The 19,692-nt window shown below is 39.0% G+C and overlaps 1 protein-coding gene across 1 annotated transcript; it reads right to left on the minus strand.

The window, feature by feature from the left end:
* Positions 1-1,306: 1,306 nt before the first annotated feature.
* AGA (aspartylglucosaminidase) lies at positions 1,307-19,434 on the minus strand. The gene is made up of 10 exons (XM_039551579.1): positions 19,277-19,434; positions 18,307-18,623; positions 16,268-16,421; positions 15,530-15,642; positions 11,036-11,148; positions 10,139-10,253; positions 8,125-8,200; positions 7,295-7,402; positions 5,099-5,232; positions 1,307-4,285 (listed from the first exon to the last, which is right to left on the minus strand). The coding sequence occupies exons 1-10, from the start codon at positions 19,432-19,434 to the stop codon at positions 4,185-4,187; spliced, it is 1,389 nt and encodes a 462-aa protein (XP_039407513.1). The 3' UTR covers positions 1,307-4,184.
* Between the last annotated feature and the right edge of the window lie 258 nt (positions 19,435-19,692).

A 19,692-nucleotide genomic window follows, 5' to 3' on the forward strand; every position in this document is an offset into this window, starting at 1 on the left:
AAGAAAACATTTATAAACTGACAAATTACACATTTGAAGAAAACAAAGTAGCATTAAGGGTGGCAGAACAGGAAAAACACCACTGGGATTCTTCTGATTATAGAGGAAAAAGCCTTTGGGAGGTCTATAACAATCTCTCTATAATTGTATCAGAAAAATAAGAAGTTTGAGTTCTTCACATCTGTACATAAGAATATTCAAAAAAACAAGGCCACTGGATTTCTTGCTAAATTGAATTTCTTATTTTTCTGGATCTTTAAATGATAAATGTTTAGAAATTATATCAAAATAATAACATAGCAACAAACAGAATTAGAGTCAAAATGTATTTCAGAGTCCATCTGGCAAGTATGCAAACAGTGAAAACATGAAACGTCCTGTTCATCTAACATGACAGGCTTTTTTTCTATCCAGAGCACCAGAATCACCATTTCTAACCAATAAAACCCCCTGACATTTACAATACAATTGCTTTTGTAAACCTCTACCTGGAAAAACTATAATCAAAATTTCTTGTAAATATTTTTCCCAATCTTATTAGGAAAAAGGAAAAAAAGTCACCAGTAACAGGGATTCCCTGAACTGGCACCCTTTGAAGTTGCTATTGCTTTTATTTCACAGACCACTACCTGTCACTGTAAAGGTATGAACTAATCACACCAAGACAGCACTGCACCAACAGCTGTATTTACTTACATTGATTCCAACCATCAGGGGAAAAAAGAAAATAAAAACACAGCTAAGGTTGTTAAATGCACAAACATAAATGTTTGCTCCTGACTTAGCAGCTTAAACAATAATAACAGTATTAGACACAAAATCCTGAGATTCAGTCACTTCTGTTCCATGAACATTTCAGGTTTTGCTGTAAATTTAATGGAATTTATGTGGAGGAATGAACAGACTCCCCAGTGAAAACATTTGTACTTCAGTGCTTAATATATACCATACCTCCTGTATATTAGAGCTGGAGTAAATTTAATTGTGTAACTGATGTTTCTTCATGCACACAGACTAGATAATAGCACAGAAATTCTGCACACAGTCTGTTTTAAAACAAGAATGAACAGCACTGTTAATGAGTTACAACAGTCGTGATAAACTCAAACAACAAATGCTGACAGATTCATTTCAGTTTATACAGTATTACTTGTAGATTCCATCTAAAAATCAGTCTTGAATTCTCTAACACTCTGAATTATTCCTGACTGAGGCAGCTACAAATGAAAGAATGTGTTTCAGTGGTAACCTACAAATGGTGAAATGACAGGGAAGCCATCTTCAGTAAGTGCATATGAAACATTGCCAGGGTAAACACAGATTGCTTTATTAAAAAACAATTTGATACCATGCAAAAAGCAGAGCATAGTTCACTTTTAGTCAGACCATTGAGCTAAGATTCTTTTTATGTCTACATTACATGAAAAATTAATCTGGTAAGAAGTTTTAGAAACAGAAAAAAACCCAGCTAAACAGAAGCTAATGAACTTAAAAAAGTTCCACAGCTTTACCAGACAGGATGCATTCAATTTTACCACTAAATCACAAATACGCATATTCTGTGTAGTAGAAGTTGAATAGTAAAAACTGAAATAGAAAACAGTGAGATAGCTTTTTGCAACCCCAGCAGAAATTGTCATAGTTTTTGCTTACTTTTGACAGGAGTTTGTACTTGATACTTATCTTTCTTAAAAAAATTCATGTGTCTGCACACCATTAACAACCTTTATAGAAATATTTTAAGACAAGATATCAAGCACGTTGTTTTTCTAATTCTGAATTCTGTTCATAACATCAGAATGGTACATTCTTAATATTATGATTTAAAATATTGTCGAGTTAATAACGTATCAAAATAATTTACATAAACTCTTTTATTTATAACTAGTTCATCATCACAAAGCAACCCACAGTATCAAAACACATGTTATTAGTACCTATGTCTCATGGAGACAAGTAATTTTCATAGAATAATAGAATCAATAAAGTTGGAAAAGACCTCCAAGATCACCAAGTCCAACCTTTCACCAAACATGACCATGCAAACAAAACCGTATCACTAAGTGCTGCATCCAGTCTTTTATGGAACACTTCCAGAGATAGTGACTCCACCGTCTATCTTCCTGGGCAGCCTATTCCAATGCTTGACCACACTTCCAGTGAAGAAACTCCTCCTGATGTCCAACCTGAACTTCCCTTGGCACAGCTTGAGGCTGTTTCCCCTTGTCCCATCACTGGTTGCCTGGGTAAAGAGGCCACCCCCTACCTTGCTACAACCTCTTTTCAGGCAGTTGTAGAGGCCCCCAAGCCTCCTTTTCTCCAGGCTGCACAACCCCAGCTCCCTCAGCCGCTCCTAGGATTTACTCTTTAGACCCTTCACTCACTTGTTGCTCTTCTCTGGACACGCTCCAGCCCCTCAATGTCTTTCTTGTACTGAGGAGCCCAGAACTGGACACAGCACTCGAGGTGTGGCCTCACCACTGCCAAGTACAGGGGAACAATCACTGCCCTGGTCCTACTGCCAACACTGTTCCTGGTACAAGCCAGGATGCCATTGGCCTTCTTGGCCACCTGGGCACTGCTGGATCATGTCCAGCTGGCTGTCAACCAGCACAGACAAGCTGACTATGCAGGAAGTTAGCAGTGTAACAGTGACTGCACGGTGTACTGTTATAGGGCAATCACAACTTTTACTGGCATACGGTAGCTGGTACAGTGACATAAGCACTCTAGAAAGCAAGCTATGGACGTTCCCAAACCTCTTTCAGAAATGAATCCTGGAGGATTCAGCTGCAGCAATTTGAGACATTACCACTCAGCTCCCAGGACTGAACCTTCTACATTCATAATCCACAATGCAACCTTCAAAGTAACAATCACCTGGATTTTACCAATCTTCGTGTGATTGACTGCCTGAGTTATCTGAAGATAGAGCAGCCATGGCAGAAGGCTTGCAGGTAGGACAGGTAGAAAACTTACCTTAAGCCATTAGAGATATATTCAGTAGGAGTTTCTCTGACAAAAGCTTGCTGTGGCCTGCAGTGAACACTGTGCTACAACATGCTCTGAGGATCCAGTGACAGAAGTGAATAAATCATTTTCCTGATGCAGTTCAATAGCAGGCCATTACAGATAGCTATTCTAGTTTGAATGGTTTATTTCCATCTTTTAAAGATATCAATTTGAAACAGAAAGCAACAATCAATGTAAGGCACAGTACACAAGCATCTAAACAACTTTACTAATGCATTAAGGTGTGCTTTTATTACCCAATGATTTTATTTAAGTGGACAGAGAATTAAAGTGACAAGACATACTCTTTTTACTTCCTCCCCCCTTTTGCCATTTCCTAGCTCAAGTTTAGCAAAGATTCCATCAAATGATCAGCAAGCTGTCAATTTAAGAGAATGATCAAACAGATCTTCAAATACCTGTGGAATAATCCTCATGATGCTAAAGTTCTGTTACAAATGAATTCCGGTGTTTCTAGACACAAAGTGACAAAACCCAAAGCTGTAGATACTGTCACACTCTAGGCATTCAACTGCTCCTTTGCAGAGGTAAATGTGCTATAGGACAGGGTGAGTGCACAGCATATTGGTGACAAGGAAATCACTGTGATTATGATTCATAACTTATCTTCCCCTACAAAAAACAGATGACAGGAAGATCTCCAATTGTCTTCACATCCAGTCAGAGTTAATCAAAATTCCTTGAAGGTCTGTACTACCAGGGATGCTTGCATGTACTCTCAATTCTCAGATGTTGTGGAACAAGTTAGAATGGTCCATAAGGACTTCTTACCTCTTCATTAAAGGCTCTCTACTACTCTTTAACCCCCCTTCCTTGCTTGCCAGCATTTTCATGCAATTTTCTTTTCAAGAGAAAAGAAAACTTGGACTAAATCTTAGAAAGACAATTAAATATTCTCAATATAAGTCTTGTGTAGAGTCATAGTTCCACTTACAGCCTGTTATTCCAGATGTCAGACAAATATATTTTTAAATGGCAATGCAAAGGGCCTGTTCAATGGTTACTATTCATCACTTCTGGCTACTCAGTTCTTAGGAAAACAAGCAGACCATAAGAGCCATTAGATGCTTGAAACAACCATTTTAAGAAGTAAGTGTGCCCTAAGGACAAGTGTCCTCTTCTAGGTTGAGATGTTAATAGGACAAAAGAAATTAAATGCAATCTACTACTTGTTCAGTTGGTCGACTTAGCAAGGGGCTTGAAACCATGAAGTGAAACTGAGTGAATCCTGGAATTTTATTACATGCAGCACCTAGGAAAGAAAGAAAGAAAAAAAAAAATTCTAATCTGTTACATTTGGGATTAGTGTATCTGTCATTGTATTTTATCATCTAAAGATCCAGTTACTGATTCTACTACAGTGGTATAATTATTCTTTTACAATCTGTTTAACCCAAGACATCTTGAAAGTATTTAATTTTTAGGTTAAAATACAGTACTACTGACTGCTGTAGTGCAATTAATGTCCTTATACTACAATTCAAAACAGTAACACAAGTCAGGAAAATCTCTCTTTCAATCCTCATTAATTTAATGAGTTCCTTCAACACTAATCTCTTAAACACAGAACTATAGGAAGTAAGAGATCAAAGAATAAGGAAAGCAGTCTACCTAAATAATCCACATTGATTAGCAAATTGTACTTCCTACTGATCTAAGAGTTTACTAATGAGATGCCAGGTGCAATGACTACCCTTAGATTGCTTTGAAGCTATGCTTAACATTCAAATACTCCCTCCATTATGCCATATCTAGGGAAGGCAAAGCAGTCTTTTTTTAAAACCTTCAAATTAATCATATACAGTCCAGGAAAACAAATGAAGGTTGTAAATATTTTTAGGTTTTGCCAAGACTTCCATAAATTTTGTGAAAGTCTAAGACATAAAAATGCAAAATTAAATTATCTCCAGTTTGCACTAGGACACAGCTGCCCTGCTAACCAGCATTCCATACTATGAATGGTCAGTACTTCTGCAGTCTTCTTCTTTAAAATCTACATACAGTTTTGTACATCTGTGATCTCGTAAGAGTCAATCACCTTTGTCTGAAAAAAAAAAATACATACCATAACTTCCAGTTGTATTTGCACAAATGATAGCACCAAAGAACTTTGGAGCATACTTCTGGATTCTGGAAATAACTTTCTGACAGGCTACTGTTGGGTCTGTTCCCATCCTCATATATTCCACAGCTTGATAACTAAAGAAAAGACAACCCCATACCCAGAAAATAGGCATACTCAGGTTATATAATTTAAAATACCACTGAAGAGACCCTGTTTCTTTGACCAGTGGAAACACATGATAAATAATTTTTAGGCCAACTTCATATGGGCAATTATTACTCAAGTTCTACATAAAAAGCAATTAAAAACAAGACTAAAAAGGACTACAAGATGTCATCTATACCATCTATCATTCTATGGCAGGTCAAGTCAAGACGGAATGGTGATCATTTGCAGTAGAAGCAGCTAAGCAAAAGATCAGTTAAAGAACTGTAAGGAGCAGCGGCTTAGAGGACTCAGTAGCTTCTATTTTTCATTATATTATTAAGTTTGACATTAGAAGTAATTGCTAGTTTTCAAAAAGGCTAAAGCCAAGATAATTTTTTGAGAAAACTGAGTATTACATTATTGATAAATTACTGATTTCAGTAAGCATTAAAAAAACCTTTCAGAAAAAAATTAAGTTTCTGAAAACATAAAAATTGACATATTTTCTTTATTTTATGAATACAAAGGCACCATGTTTTGATCAGGAATTCGAGCCGCTTTCAAACTTTTTACAGGGATGAAAAAAAGTCTTATTCTAAGAGTAATCAAAATGAATTTCCTTTATATCTAAAGGAATTGCTTGAGATGAACTGTTTGCATTTCCAAAATGTCCTGAGAGGTAAAAAATTACTTATGTTGCCATTTTCTTTCAGAACCTGAAGATTAAATAATAACTCATGACATAACTTATAAGCAAACAACATTCGATCACTTTGATGAAAGATGCGTATACCGAGACCAACTCTTTCTTACACTAAGACATCTACAGATTGCATCAATTACAAATGTTACCAAAGTACCACAGAAAAGAACATATCTTCTATTTTCAGACTCCCTATTATCTTTGATTTATTCTAACAATCAAATAGGTTCAGATTATCTAAAGATAACTATCTGCATTTAAAGCTGTATTTCACAGGGGTCTCTTCACTATCAAAAACTCAACAAGAAGTTACCTCTTCAAAGGCAGCATACAGAAAATATTAGCAATTTTTCCCCTTTCTTTGACACTTCCTTCACTTCTGGGAGGTTATTTCTAGTCTTTGTTTTTTTCATGTGAGAGTATCTAAATATCATGGAACTAGTAAAAATCTTTATCTATGAGGAATCAGTAATTAACCACCTAGTCTGGTGGTTAACCCACTGGTGCCGACGTGAAATGTTGTAAGCATTACAGACAAACACTTCAGGCTGCTTAAGAGCAATCTAAGCTTTTACTGACTAACCTTATAGTGGAGATAAATTCACTACTAGTCTTGGTATGTTATATGATGAGACAGATAATTCATGAAGTTGTCAACTGCCTTGTATTTGAAAGACTGGCTTGGAACAGCTTGAAATTCACTGACGACATCTGTAATAAATATGCAACAGCTACCAGGCTTTCTTGGCTGCCAGAGTTTCAGAAAAGTCGCCTGAGCAATATGAAGGCCACTTCTTTATTATCCTTCAAGCATCAGTGCCCATTATGTTCAGCATGGATTTCCATAATTCATTCCTGCTGAGATCGACACACAAAGATGCTCATGAAGAGAACCATGTCTTACAGAGTTTATGCAACCACGGTGACAACACTAAAGCACCTCTTTCCGTTTCAAATTACATGCAATTACAAAGGATTGCTGCAGTGACACCTCCTGAGTGAGCTGAGACCCACGCCTCATCCTTTCTACAATTTATGATACTTTCCCACAACAAAATTCTTTGGAGAAGAAAGCTAACTAGTTCTGCTAAAAAGCATACAGGTTGGAAATATACTCATTACATGCTGCCTGTTTGCTCACAGCTTGTCAGTATTAAGGGAGCTGTCATCAAGATATTTAAGTCCCTTCTTTTAAGACAGATCATAAGAATAACTTGATTCTGCTACTGTTCTTTCCCCTTCCAATCCTTCCACTGCCACTTCAGCAGCCACTAAGTCAGACCATATTTTTAATCAATTTCTTCATTTGCTGCAGAAATCTAGCAAAGTCTGCCCTAAGGACAAACCTGGGTAAGAAGCGCATCATGATGTCACCATCCCCCGTGGCTGCAGCTCCTCCAGCTGTACTATCTGCATAGGATCCCGCTCCAGCTATCGGAGAATCTCCAACACGTCTGTGGTGAACAATGAAAAATAAAAACCAAACTTTGTCATCCTTACTGCCTCCAGCTGGCTTAGTATTAAACCCACAGGAGAGCAGAACAGGTAAAAAGGTCAACCCACTGCAGTCAAAAGCATTGTCTTTAAACTACCAGTAAAAGTGATCTGTGATAACCTGACTGACCTGAGGCTTAATCCACCTCCAATGCACAACTGCCTATTATTATACTGACTATAGTTAAGCCAGTGAGGTTTACCCTGTGGGCAACACTAAGCAGCTGGGGACATTAATATGTTCAGTAACTTGTTGCTAAATCCAGAAGTTGTCTGACTTGGTTGACAGACAGTAATCCTAACTGTGTAGAAACAGTATCTCAAAGGTGAAACACAAACCTGGGGCTCTGATTTTATGTACATTTCTTAGGAGACTGTGCACCTCTCCAAAATGCTTATTTGTCTCTGGTGCCTTGCCTTTCAAGTTGTCTCATAACTGTGCCAGTTGTTTGTGTCTCTGTATGGTGAATTAAGCAAGCTGAAAAACAAGCATTTCCTCAAATAAGCACACATAGTCTTGCAACTAAATCAGCTTCTCAGTATTAGGATCTATGGCAAGTGCACAAAAACAAGCAAAGCCATTTTGTGATCTAAAGGTTAATGTTTTACACCCCAATGACAAGTTTAACGTAGGAAACAAGGTGGAGAAAAGAGCTTTTTTGTAAAACCAAGAGATACTAACCCTGGAATTTTGTGGATTGCACCATTAGTAGACGTCCCAGAAGCAACAGTTCCACTCACACCGATTACAACCATACCTACGATTTTCAACAGGGAAAAATCACATTCAGAAATACTACTAACGAATTTATTTAATTGGCACTATGCTTATCAAACAGAACCACAATGCCCAGACTATTCAAACTACTGATATCCTGAAGTACAAGAGTGGTACTCTTTAGGAAAACAAGTTCTTTTTAAAAGAGATTTGGAAACTTTTAGGATATATTACAAGAGCTCAAAAAGGAATGTGAAACAGTAAGTGCCACACTGTTCAGAGCTATATGTTGCTGCTGCCCAAGCAGCCACTGCCTCCTGATACACACCTTTGCTAACCAGTAGAGAACAAGTACCTGGTGTCACCACACCAAGCACCAATATCATCAGAACAACAAAGTTTGGAAATTATAAACAATGCTTGAAGGAAATTTAAAAAAAAGTCAGATGCATGAGCTTATATTTGGCAGAAGATGACATACTGCCTACCACAGTAACTAGAATTATATGACGGGCAACCAAATGTATGGATGTGTCTACCCCTTGCTAATTTTGTGTGTAAGAAAGCCACTGCCTCATACTAAAGAAGTTTAGATTGTCACTTGGAATCAGATTTGGGATCAGCTGCTTCTCCATTGAGCAACACTTTACCTCCATAGAGCAGGAGAGGGCATGAATTGCTGCTAGCATAAAAGTCCAGTACAAACTGAGAGCCAAGAAGCAGAATTTGATGAGCTGAATTCTGTTTCTCTGACCTCACTAAGCACAGAAAAGACCTCTTCTCACAGAAAAGCTTCCTGACCAGCAAAAAGACTGGAAAGGCATTAGTTCCTACCAATGTCCTAAATGCATGCTGAATGAAGACTCTTAAAATGTGCTACTCACAGAGATATTTCATATGTAAAACAGTGGGGTGGGAGAACTTGAAATACTAATACAAAATACCATCATTTACTACAAAACAGCTTAGGACTACTTAATGGTAGATGAGTTCTTGAATTGTATTTAGCAGATTCCTCTCTCCTGACACTCCACATTTCTGAGTTTTCCAGCACTTACTGAAGACTGTTTACCCCAGTAAGTAAGCTAGCTATCAACTTAAGAATTTGGTAGGTCACCTGACTTTTGTAGACCATTAATTGATTATTAGTAGGATGAACTAGAAAAAAAGGAGAAAGAGTCACACTTGAAACAAGTTGTTAATTCTTGGTAAAGACCATCAGACAGAAAGTTCTGGATTGCTAAACTGAGAAAAAAACCAAACTAAACCAAAAAGTGCAAGTTTCAAGACTACAAAATATAAAGCTTTGAAAGACATGAATCTGTAACTGCTCTAGTCCTTTGTCTGATCTGCTCATTAATCAACTTATAGGCTTAGCAATTAACTGTCCTCAATTAGTAAACTCTCAGAAGTTTTTGGGACTACTACTGCTAACCTGTTTTAAGCATATTAGTTTCTGTAGAAATTTACTGATCTAGAAAAAAGCCAGAATAAATGAAAAATGAAAGCAAACTTTGTTTTATAAGCTTAAGAAGTGTGACAAATACTGCTTTTAGTTGGCAACAGGACTAATGGTTTACTCATTTCTCCTACCACTGCAAGGCCTTTTAAGTTGGTCTGACAGCAACAACATAATCAAGATAAACATAATTATTTTTAACTTAATCAGTTTTTAAAGCATCCACAGCTGCCCAAGCAATTACGCCAAGGTATCTGTGGGAAAAGCAGTAGGACAATGAACAACAGCTAAGGGCAAAAAATGAAGCAAGTGGCTGTACGGTCAGTGAACTGGAAAAAAACCAAAAACAAATCCTGCTTTTAGGCACTCCATCCTAACCCATAAGTAACAGAATCTTGAAACCACTACAAACAGGAAATAATTCCTATATGAAATACTTTCCTTTAAATCAGAATGACTTCGTCATTAGAGGAATGAGAGAAAACAAAGATCAGCATCAGAGTTACCAAAAGTTGTTACCAATAGTATCATGGTTACGAATGCTTCTTTTTGAGCTGGTCTGTTCTTCTTTGTAAGTTACTTCTTCAGGCCGTTTATATGGTCCACAGGATTTTGAAGAGTCCGGCACCACATTCTGTAATTAGTTTGTGATTTGAATGAATAATATAGCATGTTCAATACAGATAAATTTAAAAATACTCCAATCAATACCTATGATCTACCATACAGGCATAAGATGCCCAGTACTTAAACCACAGAGATGTACTGAGATCCCACAAATTGTTTTGCTTAATGAATAAAGACTGATACTTGGTATTATACAGCAAAAAGATTTTCCTACTGGAAAAGTTATGTTGTTCAAATTAAAGACTCTCCTTTTCTCAACTGACCGGTCAAAAAAACCCCAAAACCAGTGTACAAACATGTAAAAATCTGTAACACCCGAAGCAAAAAAAAAACCCCATCCAAACAAGCCAAACAGGTAAGTTTAATGGACATCTGCACTAACCTGATGTATTCACAGGTCTGCAAAAAGCCTCTCAGCTAACTATTTAAAGACCTTAATTGCTACTGTAAGGTTTTCTTTCAGAAATTTATACATGCATCAAAAAATACATGCCCTGCTTTGTTTATTTTGGTAAGTCCTGTCCCAATTAAGAACTAAAAAATACCTCCCACACCAAAATACTACTGCAGCAAGGTCAAAACCAGCAGGATCTAAGAAATAAGAACCAGACACACACACTCCCAAGTCTAGCAAGTGCTTAGTAATACCAAGTTTTTCTGTTTAATAAGCAAAACTTCTTTTTCTTCACATGTAAAGTGTAACTTCAATATAAGCTGAAAGGAAGAGGCAGTGCTGCATTACTGACTTTCTAAACCCCCCCCCCTTTCACAGCCATCAATTCACTGTACCTTCCAGTAGTTTGGCTGACAGCTTTGATTGAGCCACTCTGAATACAGTGAAAGGGATTTCTGGGTAGTTAAATCTTCATATGGAAACCCCATTCTTACAGCAAACAGGGAAGCTTGAAAAGCAAGAATAAAAAAGAAACATTGATTTATTCACAATTTTATGTATTTTATGATAATGCATTCATGTTGTTTTTTTTAGAAATCAAGAAATTCTACATCCTTTGTGGAGATGAGAAATACATCTTCAGGGAGCAGTATCAGCCATTAGAGTGATGTAGAACTGCAGTAGCCAACTCTCACTTCACAGGCATTAACATAAAAGTTTTCCCATTGAAAGAGAAACAAATTCAACTCTGTAAATCAACTGGACGCAAATAAAAGTGTGGAGCAAGAATGGCCTAGGCTGTGTGGGTCACAGAAATAAGTAAGTCATATAAATATATTTTCCTTAAAAAGCTAGTTTTCTTATTAAATATAAGTAACATAGAAGCACAGAATTTGCCATTAAAACTCTGATAATTGAAAACAATCCACCAGCTTACATAACATTTCACTTCTTCCTTGCAGCTTTAAAAGCAACTGCATCCTTGTTTTGAAAATTAATGTAGTACATGCCAAGAGAAAAAGAAATGTGAAAGAAATACCAACACAAGCAATGAAAGAATGCTACATTTCTAAGAATGATTTTTATCATTAGGCAAAGGGAAAAGAAAAAAGATCAACTCTTCTTTCATCTTTTAGTTGTAGATACCTTTGATATTACCCAGTAACAGATAGTGTTGCTAGGTTCAGATGCTTGAATTTTTATTATCAACTCTTGATAATAATGTCACTATAATACACAGCTGAACAAACTTATTGAGTCCAAGAATTAAGAGAAGCCTTCAAATATTTCTGGACTGCTTTTCTATGTTTTTCTTAAAAACTGACACAATTAAAGTACCTTAGCACTCAGAGGAAAAGAAAACTGACAGCTTCAATAAATAGATACTTTTTTTCCCCCTTACAGAACAAGCAGGCATGATTTGGGGTTTTTTTTGTTTGCATTTTTTTTTGCAAGATAAGACTGTGCTTGTGCATGTTTGTCAGGAATACTTCTATAATTTTTGAAACATTGTTTCTATTTCAAGAAGCAGAGTTCCTCATTTTTACACTCTGAACTGTTTACTTGGATTATTGGTCTATTACAAGAACAAGAAGAGAAAAAGGTCACCATGATTATGAAGCTTTCCCATCTGTTAGAGACAAACAAGAAAATTTCTTGGCAATAACCAAAACAGGTTTTTTCCTTCACTTGTAATCATCCTGCACTGAATATTTCTCACCAGACTCTCTACACTAAGATATGTATCCTTTATTGCTAGTTTTCTAAGACTTCCCCAAAAAAATTAAGGCAACAAATGGAGAAAGCAGTTCTTTTAACAATGCAAGAACTGATGAGTGTGGTTATCTGTATCTGTTCAACAAAAGCTACACCACTGTCAAGAAGAAGACCCAGGGAACTGGGTCAGCTGGTCAGCCTCACCTTGATCGCTGAGAAAATGGAACAAATAACCCTGGAAATAATTTCTGAGCACATGAAGGACAAGTACGTGATTAGGAATAGTCATCATGGCTTTGCAAAAGGGAAGTCCTGCTTCATCACCCTGATAACCCTCTATGATGAAACAGTTCCGTAGATGAGGGGAGAGCAGTGGCCATTGTGTACCTTGACTTCTGTAAGGCTCTTGACACTGGCTCCTATAAGATGCCCAAAGAGCAAGTTGATGAAGTATGGACTGGATGAGCAGACAGTGAGGACTGAAAACCGGCTTAAGGGCTTAGCTCAGAGGGTTGTGATCAGTGGTAGGAAGTGCAGTTGGAGCCAGTAACTAGCAGTGTCTCACTGGGGTTAATACAGTGTCCATAAAACAACCTGGCCGGACAAGGTTTGGTTCTGACGGGCAGCAAGGTTGAGTGACAGCCAGCAACATGCCCTTGCATCAAAGGCAGGTAACAGTGCAAGCTGGGCTCCAGCATTATGAGAGTGCTGCCAGCAGGTCAAAGGAGTCATCTTTTCCTTTACTCAGCCCTGACAAGGCCACACAATGGAGTACTGGGTCCAGTTCTGGGCTTCTCACTACAGGAGCTACATGGACATGCTGGAGACAGCCTAGCAAAGACCACAAAGATGACTAAGGGACTGGAACATCTCTCCAACGAGGAAAGGCTGAGAGAGCTGGGACTGTTCAGCCTGGAGAAAAGAAGGCTCAGGGGGGATGTCATCACTGCATATAAATAACTCAAAGGAAGGTGCAAAGAGAACAGTCAGTCTGGTTTCAGTGCTGCTCAGTGACAGAACCAAAGGCAATGGGCACAGACTGAAACATGAGGTTCCCTCTGAACAACAAGAAACACCTTGAGTGTGATCAGTGGCACAGGTTGTAGAGTCTCCATCTCTGGAGATATTCAAAAACATCTGGACAGAGTCCTGGGCATCTAGATGTAGGTGGCCCTACTGGAGCAGGGGGGCTGAACCAGAAGACCTCAAGTCCTTACCAACATCAACTATTCTGTGATTCTGTAATACATCCTCTTCTTTAAGTTGTCTATGTACCAAAGGTTTTAAAATACCTAAATTTCAATTTTTTGAGTCAGAATAAACAGAACTGTTAAGGCTATTCAGGTGTCATTGCATTCTAACAGGTTGAAAAATTGTTTTTAACATCAGAAACAAAATTTTTATATTACTTTCGCTAAAGTTTTACACATAGAAACGATGTACAGGACATAAATTTTAAAATTATCAACTCGTTGAAATTAACGCATGCCACAGCTTGTCTCTTCTTTTCTAGTGTCAACCACTCATAAAAATGCAACTTTAGAAGACATGCAGACTTCCCTGGATTATATCTCTAAGTATATTCAAATAAAAGTGTAGTTTAGTTATTGGGAGAAAAATATGGAATAACCTCAGCAATTTTGCATCTTGAATAAAAAATGCCTGCAGAGATTCCATGCATTTATATGAAAAGGTTCTACTATTCTAGCTAGCTTTTCTTGTAAATATTTCTGTTTAGAAAATAAACTGTTTGTTCTCTCACGTGCCAGTTTGAAGGTTTAAATGTATTTCTTTTTATTCACCATTTCTTTCACCCAAGTTCCAATTTCCCAAAAAAATACATTTCTTCAAAAGAGATAGTTTTTCTCAATTTCTCCACTGCTTTCATTAATTCATTAACATTAAACACCATCTCCAAATTTTATTCAGATAAATCTTCAGCTTTCCCATCTTTCTTTTGCTATTAGTGCCAGACATTTTCTTCTGAGGAAGCTATCACTGACAGTAAGGACTCAGCATAACAACCTTGTCCACGTGCCTCCACTAGGCAAGGAGATGTCTACTTAGGTTGGAAGATATATTTTAAATCAGCACTTTAATCCTTCTGTTTCTTCATTTTCCTTATCTTTTCTGCTCATTCTACTGATTAAAATTTCAAAATACTGTGGTAACTAGCAATGACAGGCAAATGAGTATTAGGAGTATCTCTCCCTCCACTATTTAACACCTGACCAATTTCCTTTTCTGCACTACCTGTGAAGTATCTCTAAGCAAAGCCACTTGTAATCACGGTCAACTGCCTTAAATTAAACAGAATCTGCAGGTTTCTCTGTTCAGACCTTCTGTCAAACTGTATCCTCACCTCCCAAAATTGTTCCCTTTTACTCCACCAAAAAATTGCTCTTGCACTTACTTCTGTACATGCTAATTCCTTCAAGAATCTTCTACATTTTCTCATCAATTTCAAAGCACTTGAATCACCATTAATGCTCAGATGTCATTTTCCACGCTTATCTCCATATTTGCTTCTGAGCAGGTACAGGCTCAGAGCAGGCTTCTTAAAAGACAAGAAGCCTGTTCACCACTCACATACCTCTGGGGAATGTACATCTCTTTTTGAAACTGGTTTAATTTTACTAACAGCAGCCTGTATTCAAAAAGCTCAACTAAGCCTCCAATTTGTTATTGCTCTTTTGTTGTGCCTGGGAGTACAGCCTTTAATGGGCTTTTTTACATTTAAGTTCTCACTAATACTTTTAGACTATGAAAAACACTAATCATGCCCAATATATACTAAAATATTAAAATTTAACTCTAGTGTCTATTAATTCTGCAATTCCTTTGAAAAAATTACTTCATAGATTTAAATGCTACATTCACATCTAACAGTTTCTATAGCGTCTTTTAATAAATCATCTTTGATAACTTGGATATCGGTAATATTAGCAAAGCCTTAGGATTACAAGTCAATATTTGCAGTTAAGCTGGTCTAAAAATAAACCTATTTCATACACAAAGAATGACAGAATAAACACTTTTGAACTATTTGAGTAGATTGATTTGATTGTCAAGGAATTCTTCCACCCATATTACCCAGATTAAAACATGGTAATTCTAACAGGAAGTGTTTTAAAATGAGGGTTTGACTTGGAAACAGTTAAAGAAGTAATTACCTGACTCTCCCACTAGTAATGTATGCTTAGTGTACTCAATGACCTTTCGTGCTACACCAATTGCATTTTTCACACGCCTGAGATCTGCAACAGCCCCGACTTCCATAGTGTTGCTGGAAACAAGGAATATTTAAAACTTATTAAAACTATGAGAATAACTGCACATTTTTTACTAGACAACACTGTTCTCACCTAAATCAAAAAGCTTGCTCCTTCAACATAATGCTTTAATTGGTCTGTGCCACAGACAGATGGCATCTAACACTAGTAGGGAAAGACTGCCTACATATATTGTTTCCTTTCACAGGCATGGAGATGTTGCTCAAGAAACAATACCTCCATTCACAGTAATATTTTCAGTAGAGTCACTATGTTATTACATAAACTCATAACATGAACCACACACTTGCAATTACTTTTTAATCAGGACAGCTTTAAACAGCAAATAAATTATTGAAAACAATTGCTCCAAAAGTGAAATATTTATGGACTGAATGTAAAGGGAAAGCTAACAATGCTGAAAACCATCTGTTTTGCAACTGCTATACCTAGAACTGGATTACTGCACTACAAGTGAAGAGCCATTTCCTATTCTTCCACCAATCAGGTATGTTATTTTTCCTAGTTCCACAAGTTAGCTTGTCCCATAGTCAGCCCCAAAGCAACAAGATCTTGTAACAACCCTTAGGTGCGCTAAAAATTACAGGGATCATTTTTATCTCTGTGCAGTTTCCTTACCCATCCATAATCATTGCATCCAGAGTTGTTTCTCCACTTTCATCTGGGCTTCCTCCGTATCCCACACTCCCATCACACTGATCGATCTCACACTGACCACAGCCTCTCTCAACTGCGTCCAGCTCCGAACCTCCCAACTCTAATACTCTCCAAGCTGTAATCAACACAAATAATTAAATGTCACCAGGGAAAAGAGTTTTCACTACTGTTTTAAAGATGGACGTGATGCAGGTGGACTACATAAGTGGATAAAAACCAGCAAACTATAACTTACCAATTATAGCCAAAATATAAATATAACCAAGAGAATGTAAAGCATTACTTTTCTAAATATTCTTTTTCTTGCATACCTGATTAGTGTTTCTGACTGAGAAACAGAGCTTTTCTTCTGACTGAGATATTATTTACTAACAATCATCACAAGTTCTCTGTATCAAATAACCTTCTCTGCCCAGAACCAATCATTACTTGGTAACTGCTTTTTTAAAGCCTTCTGGGAGAACAAAGAGGGAAAACCAAATCTTTCATCTCAAAAAAAAAGCAAAACAAAAGGCCAAAAAAAAGATGCCCTCAAAAGCTTTTATGAGAAAATTGTGTCCAACTGCAGAATAAAAAGGTCTAAACCTACATCAACAACTAAGTAAGCACAAAACCAAAGTGAAAATTATATATAAGAAATTAGATCTCCACATTCCCCTGTTCAACCCTTAGTTTTCTATTCCTCAGGATCTAGATCATGGTGCAGTTTTGTAAGACAATGTCAAACGACATGCCTTGAATACACTGAGTCTGAAGGCATTGCACATATGACATTTCACAAGGTTGGACCTCAGACAAGATCTTCTGAGGTGCCTGAGCTTGCTGGCAGTCTCAGTCCTCCTTATTCCTATTTGTGCTGGCTCTGGCACTCTGTCACCTGACAGACCCAGCACATGGGAGGCAGCAGTTGCACACAGCCCAGCTCTTTCTGGCTGAAGTAAATCAGCTCAAGAAGTAAACCACTGTCTCAACCACCTCAAGAAGCCTCATCATCACAGATGATGCGTGCAACTGCATGAAGTTACTTGCAATAAAGACTTAATACCATGCATCCAACTCCACACATGCTTGCCTCTATTACAAACTTCAGTGTGAGGAGTACTACTCTAATTCCTATTACCTTTATTGCCTTGAGTAGTTTTAGCACAGGCTTTCAGAAGCTGCAAAGCAAGAGCCTTGCAATTTTCATGAGTGTATTTCACTTATGACCAATAGAAGGCTTTACTGATAACTCATTTCACAAGCAAGAATTCTGTAGTAAGGAATTATTTACAACTCAGCTTCAATAAAATAATCTGCAAGTCTTTTAAAATTATACTATTCACAGCTAATTTACGTTGCCATAGGAAAATCTGCTTTGACTGTCAACAATGCATCACAAAACATGAGTTACAAAAAAATAATTTAACTACTTAAATCTTTAGGGGGAAAGAAGGAATCTCAAAAAAACCACCTTTAAAAAACACTGCAAAAAACCACAGGAGTGCAAACCACATTACTAGCAAAACTATGTCTTCAATCTAGCTTTCCCACAGTTAATAACTCCACTCTTTAGTTTTAGGGGGTTTTGGTTGTTTTTTTTAACGTTATCTCCCAACGTGGGAAGTTAAACCATTTGCTTGCAGGCTCTCAGAGGCAGAGAGAAAGGAAGGGCGAGCTCCGGGGCTTGGCCCTTCCCATAGGAAGGGTAACCCTTTCCAAGCAGGCCGAGGCACCTCCCGGTGTCTCCCCCGCCGGCAGCGGGGCTGGCTCTGAGCCGTGACGGGGAGCAGCAGCCCGGGCCCTCCACAGCCAGAGCCGCTTGGCACCCGGGTCACAGCCCGCTCCTTCTGCCCACACATCAGCCCGGTCACGCCTGACAGACTCATTTTTCCTAAAGCAGCACCAACACCAGATCCACCTGGCGGCCCCTCAGCAGCAGGGCACTGCCGGAGGGCACCGAGCCGCGCGGCACAGCACCGCCCCACCCGCCCGCTCCAGCTCGGGGCCCGCCGGGACACCTGTCTCTGCGGCCGTCCTAAACGCCCAGGTGTTGATGACTACAGGCAGGGCGGCCGCTGAGGCGGCGCCCGCCGGCGTCAACACGGCGAATGAAAAGAGCGCGACCACCACCCAGTGCCGGCCCCCGTCCCGTCCGCCGCCATCGCCGCCCGGGCCGGCCCCGCTCGGCCGCCTCCAACCAGGCGGCTTCTGGCGGCGCAGGCGCGCTCGGCCTGGCCGTGACTGCGCTGCCCGCGGGCGGTGCGAACGTGGCCGGGCCCGCGGCTGAGCGCGGTCGGGGGTGGAGCTCTGCAGCCCCGTGTCGTGGCAAGGAAAGCTACGCCGTCAGCAAAGGCTGAGGCCCACTCCCACAAATAGGATTTGAGTTTCACAGAATCATAGAATGATTTGGGTTGGAAGGGTCCTTAAAGATCACCTAGTTCCAACCCCCCTGCCATAGGCAGGGACACCTTCCAGTAGACCAAATTGTTTAGAGACCCATCCAACCTCGTCTTGAACACTTCCAGGAATGAGGCATCAACAGCTTCCCTGAGCGGCCTGTTCCACCCTCGCAGTAACGAATTCTTTCCTAATATGTAATCTAAACCTGCTCGCTTTCAAATTGAACGCGTTCCCCTTGTCCTGTCACTACGTGCAATTCTAAACAGTCTTGCCTCATCTTTCCAGTAAGTTTCTTTCAGCTACTGGAAAGCTGCAATTAGGTCACCCGGAAGCCTTTGCTTTTCCAGGCTGAACAACCCCAATTATCTCAACTTTTCCTCGTAGGAGAGGTGCTCCATCCCTCTGATCAAGTTAGTGTGGCCTTGCTCTGACAGGTCAATGTCCTTCCTCTGTTGGGGTCCCGGAGAGGTGGATGCAGTGCTTGAGGTAGGATCTCACCAGAGCACAGCAGAGGGGCAGAATCACCTCCCTTGACCTGCTGGCCATGCTGTTGATGCAGCTTTTTTATTGAGTCTGGGTGTCTGTTACATCCAGCCTGCTTGTGCGGGGCCCCCAGCTGCTGATGAGATCGCTAGCAGTGCTGAGTGCAGGAGCTGAGCTGTGGTGGTGTGAGGGGGCTGTGCAGCAAGCATGGCTGTAGGATGGGGATAATCTCCACCTAAACTTATGAGATCCACTTGCAGCATCTTCACGTGCTACCTTGCTAACATGGATGTCTTTCTCAAAAGTGCCTTATGGCACAGGGACATTTCTGTGAAGGGCATGTTTTGGGACCTACTACAGCCAAATAGTTTATGGGAAAATTTGTGAAAAGCCTTGCTTTACAGAAATCATAAAATGTATAACAAGTCATTTCTTAATTCTGCCCCTGGCATCCAAGGTTTTCATTATAAACAATTACCAATAGTTTAAAGCCATTTGACCCTTGTCGTAGCAGTCTGACA

Source organism: Corvus cornix, chromosome 4, assembly GCF_000738735.6.
Source record: "Corvus cornix cornix isolate S_Up_H32 chromosome 4, ASM73873v5, whole genome shotgun sequence".
In the NCBI taxonomy this organism is placed as follows: Eukaryota; Metazoa; Chordata; class Aves; order Passeriformes; family Corvidae; genus Corvus; species Corvus cornix.

Excerpts from the sequence above, each read along its gene's own strand:
- AGA (XM_039551579.1), bottom strand. The coding sequence starts at position 19,434 with ATGCTGCAAGTGGATCTCATAAGTTTAGGTGGAGATTATCCCCATCCT. Across the intron at positions 11,149-15,529 it reads ATTACTAGTGGGAGAGTCAG|CTTCCCTGTTTGCTGTAAGA; the intron begins GTAATTACTTCT and ends TTGCTTTTCAAG. Across the intron at positions 5,233-7,294 it reads ATGATGCGCTTCTTACCCAG|TTATCAAGCTGTGGAATATA; the intron begins GTTTGTCCTTAG and ends TCTTTTCTTTAG.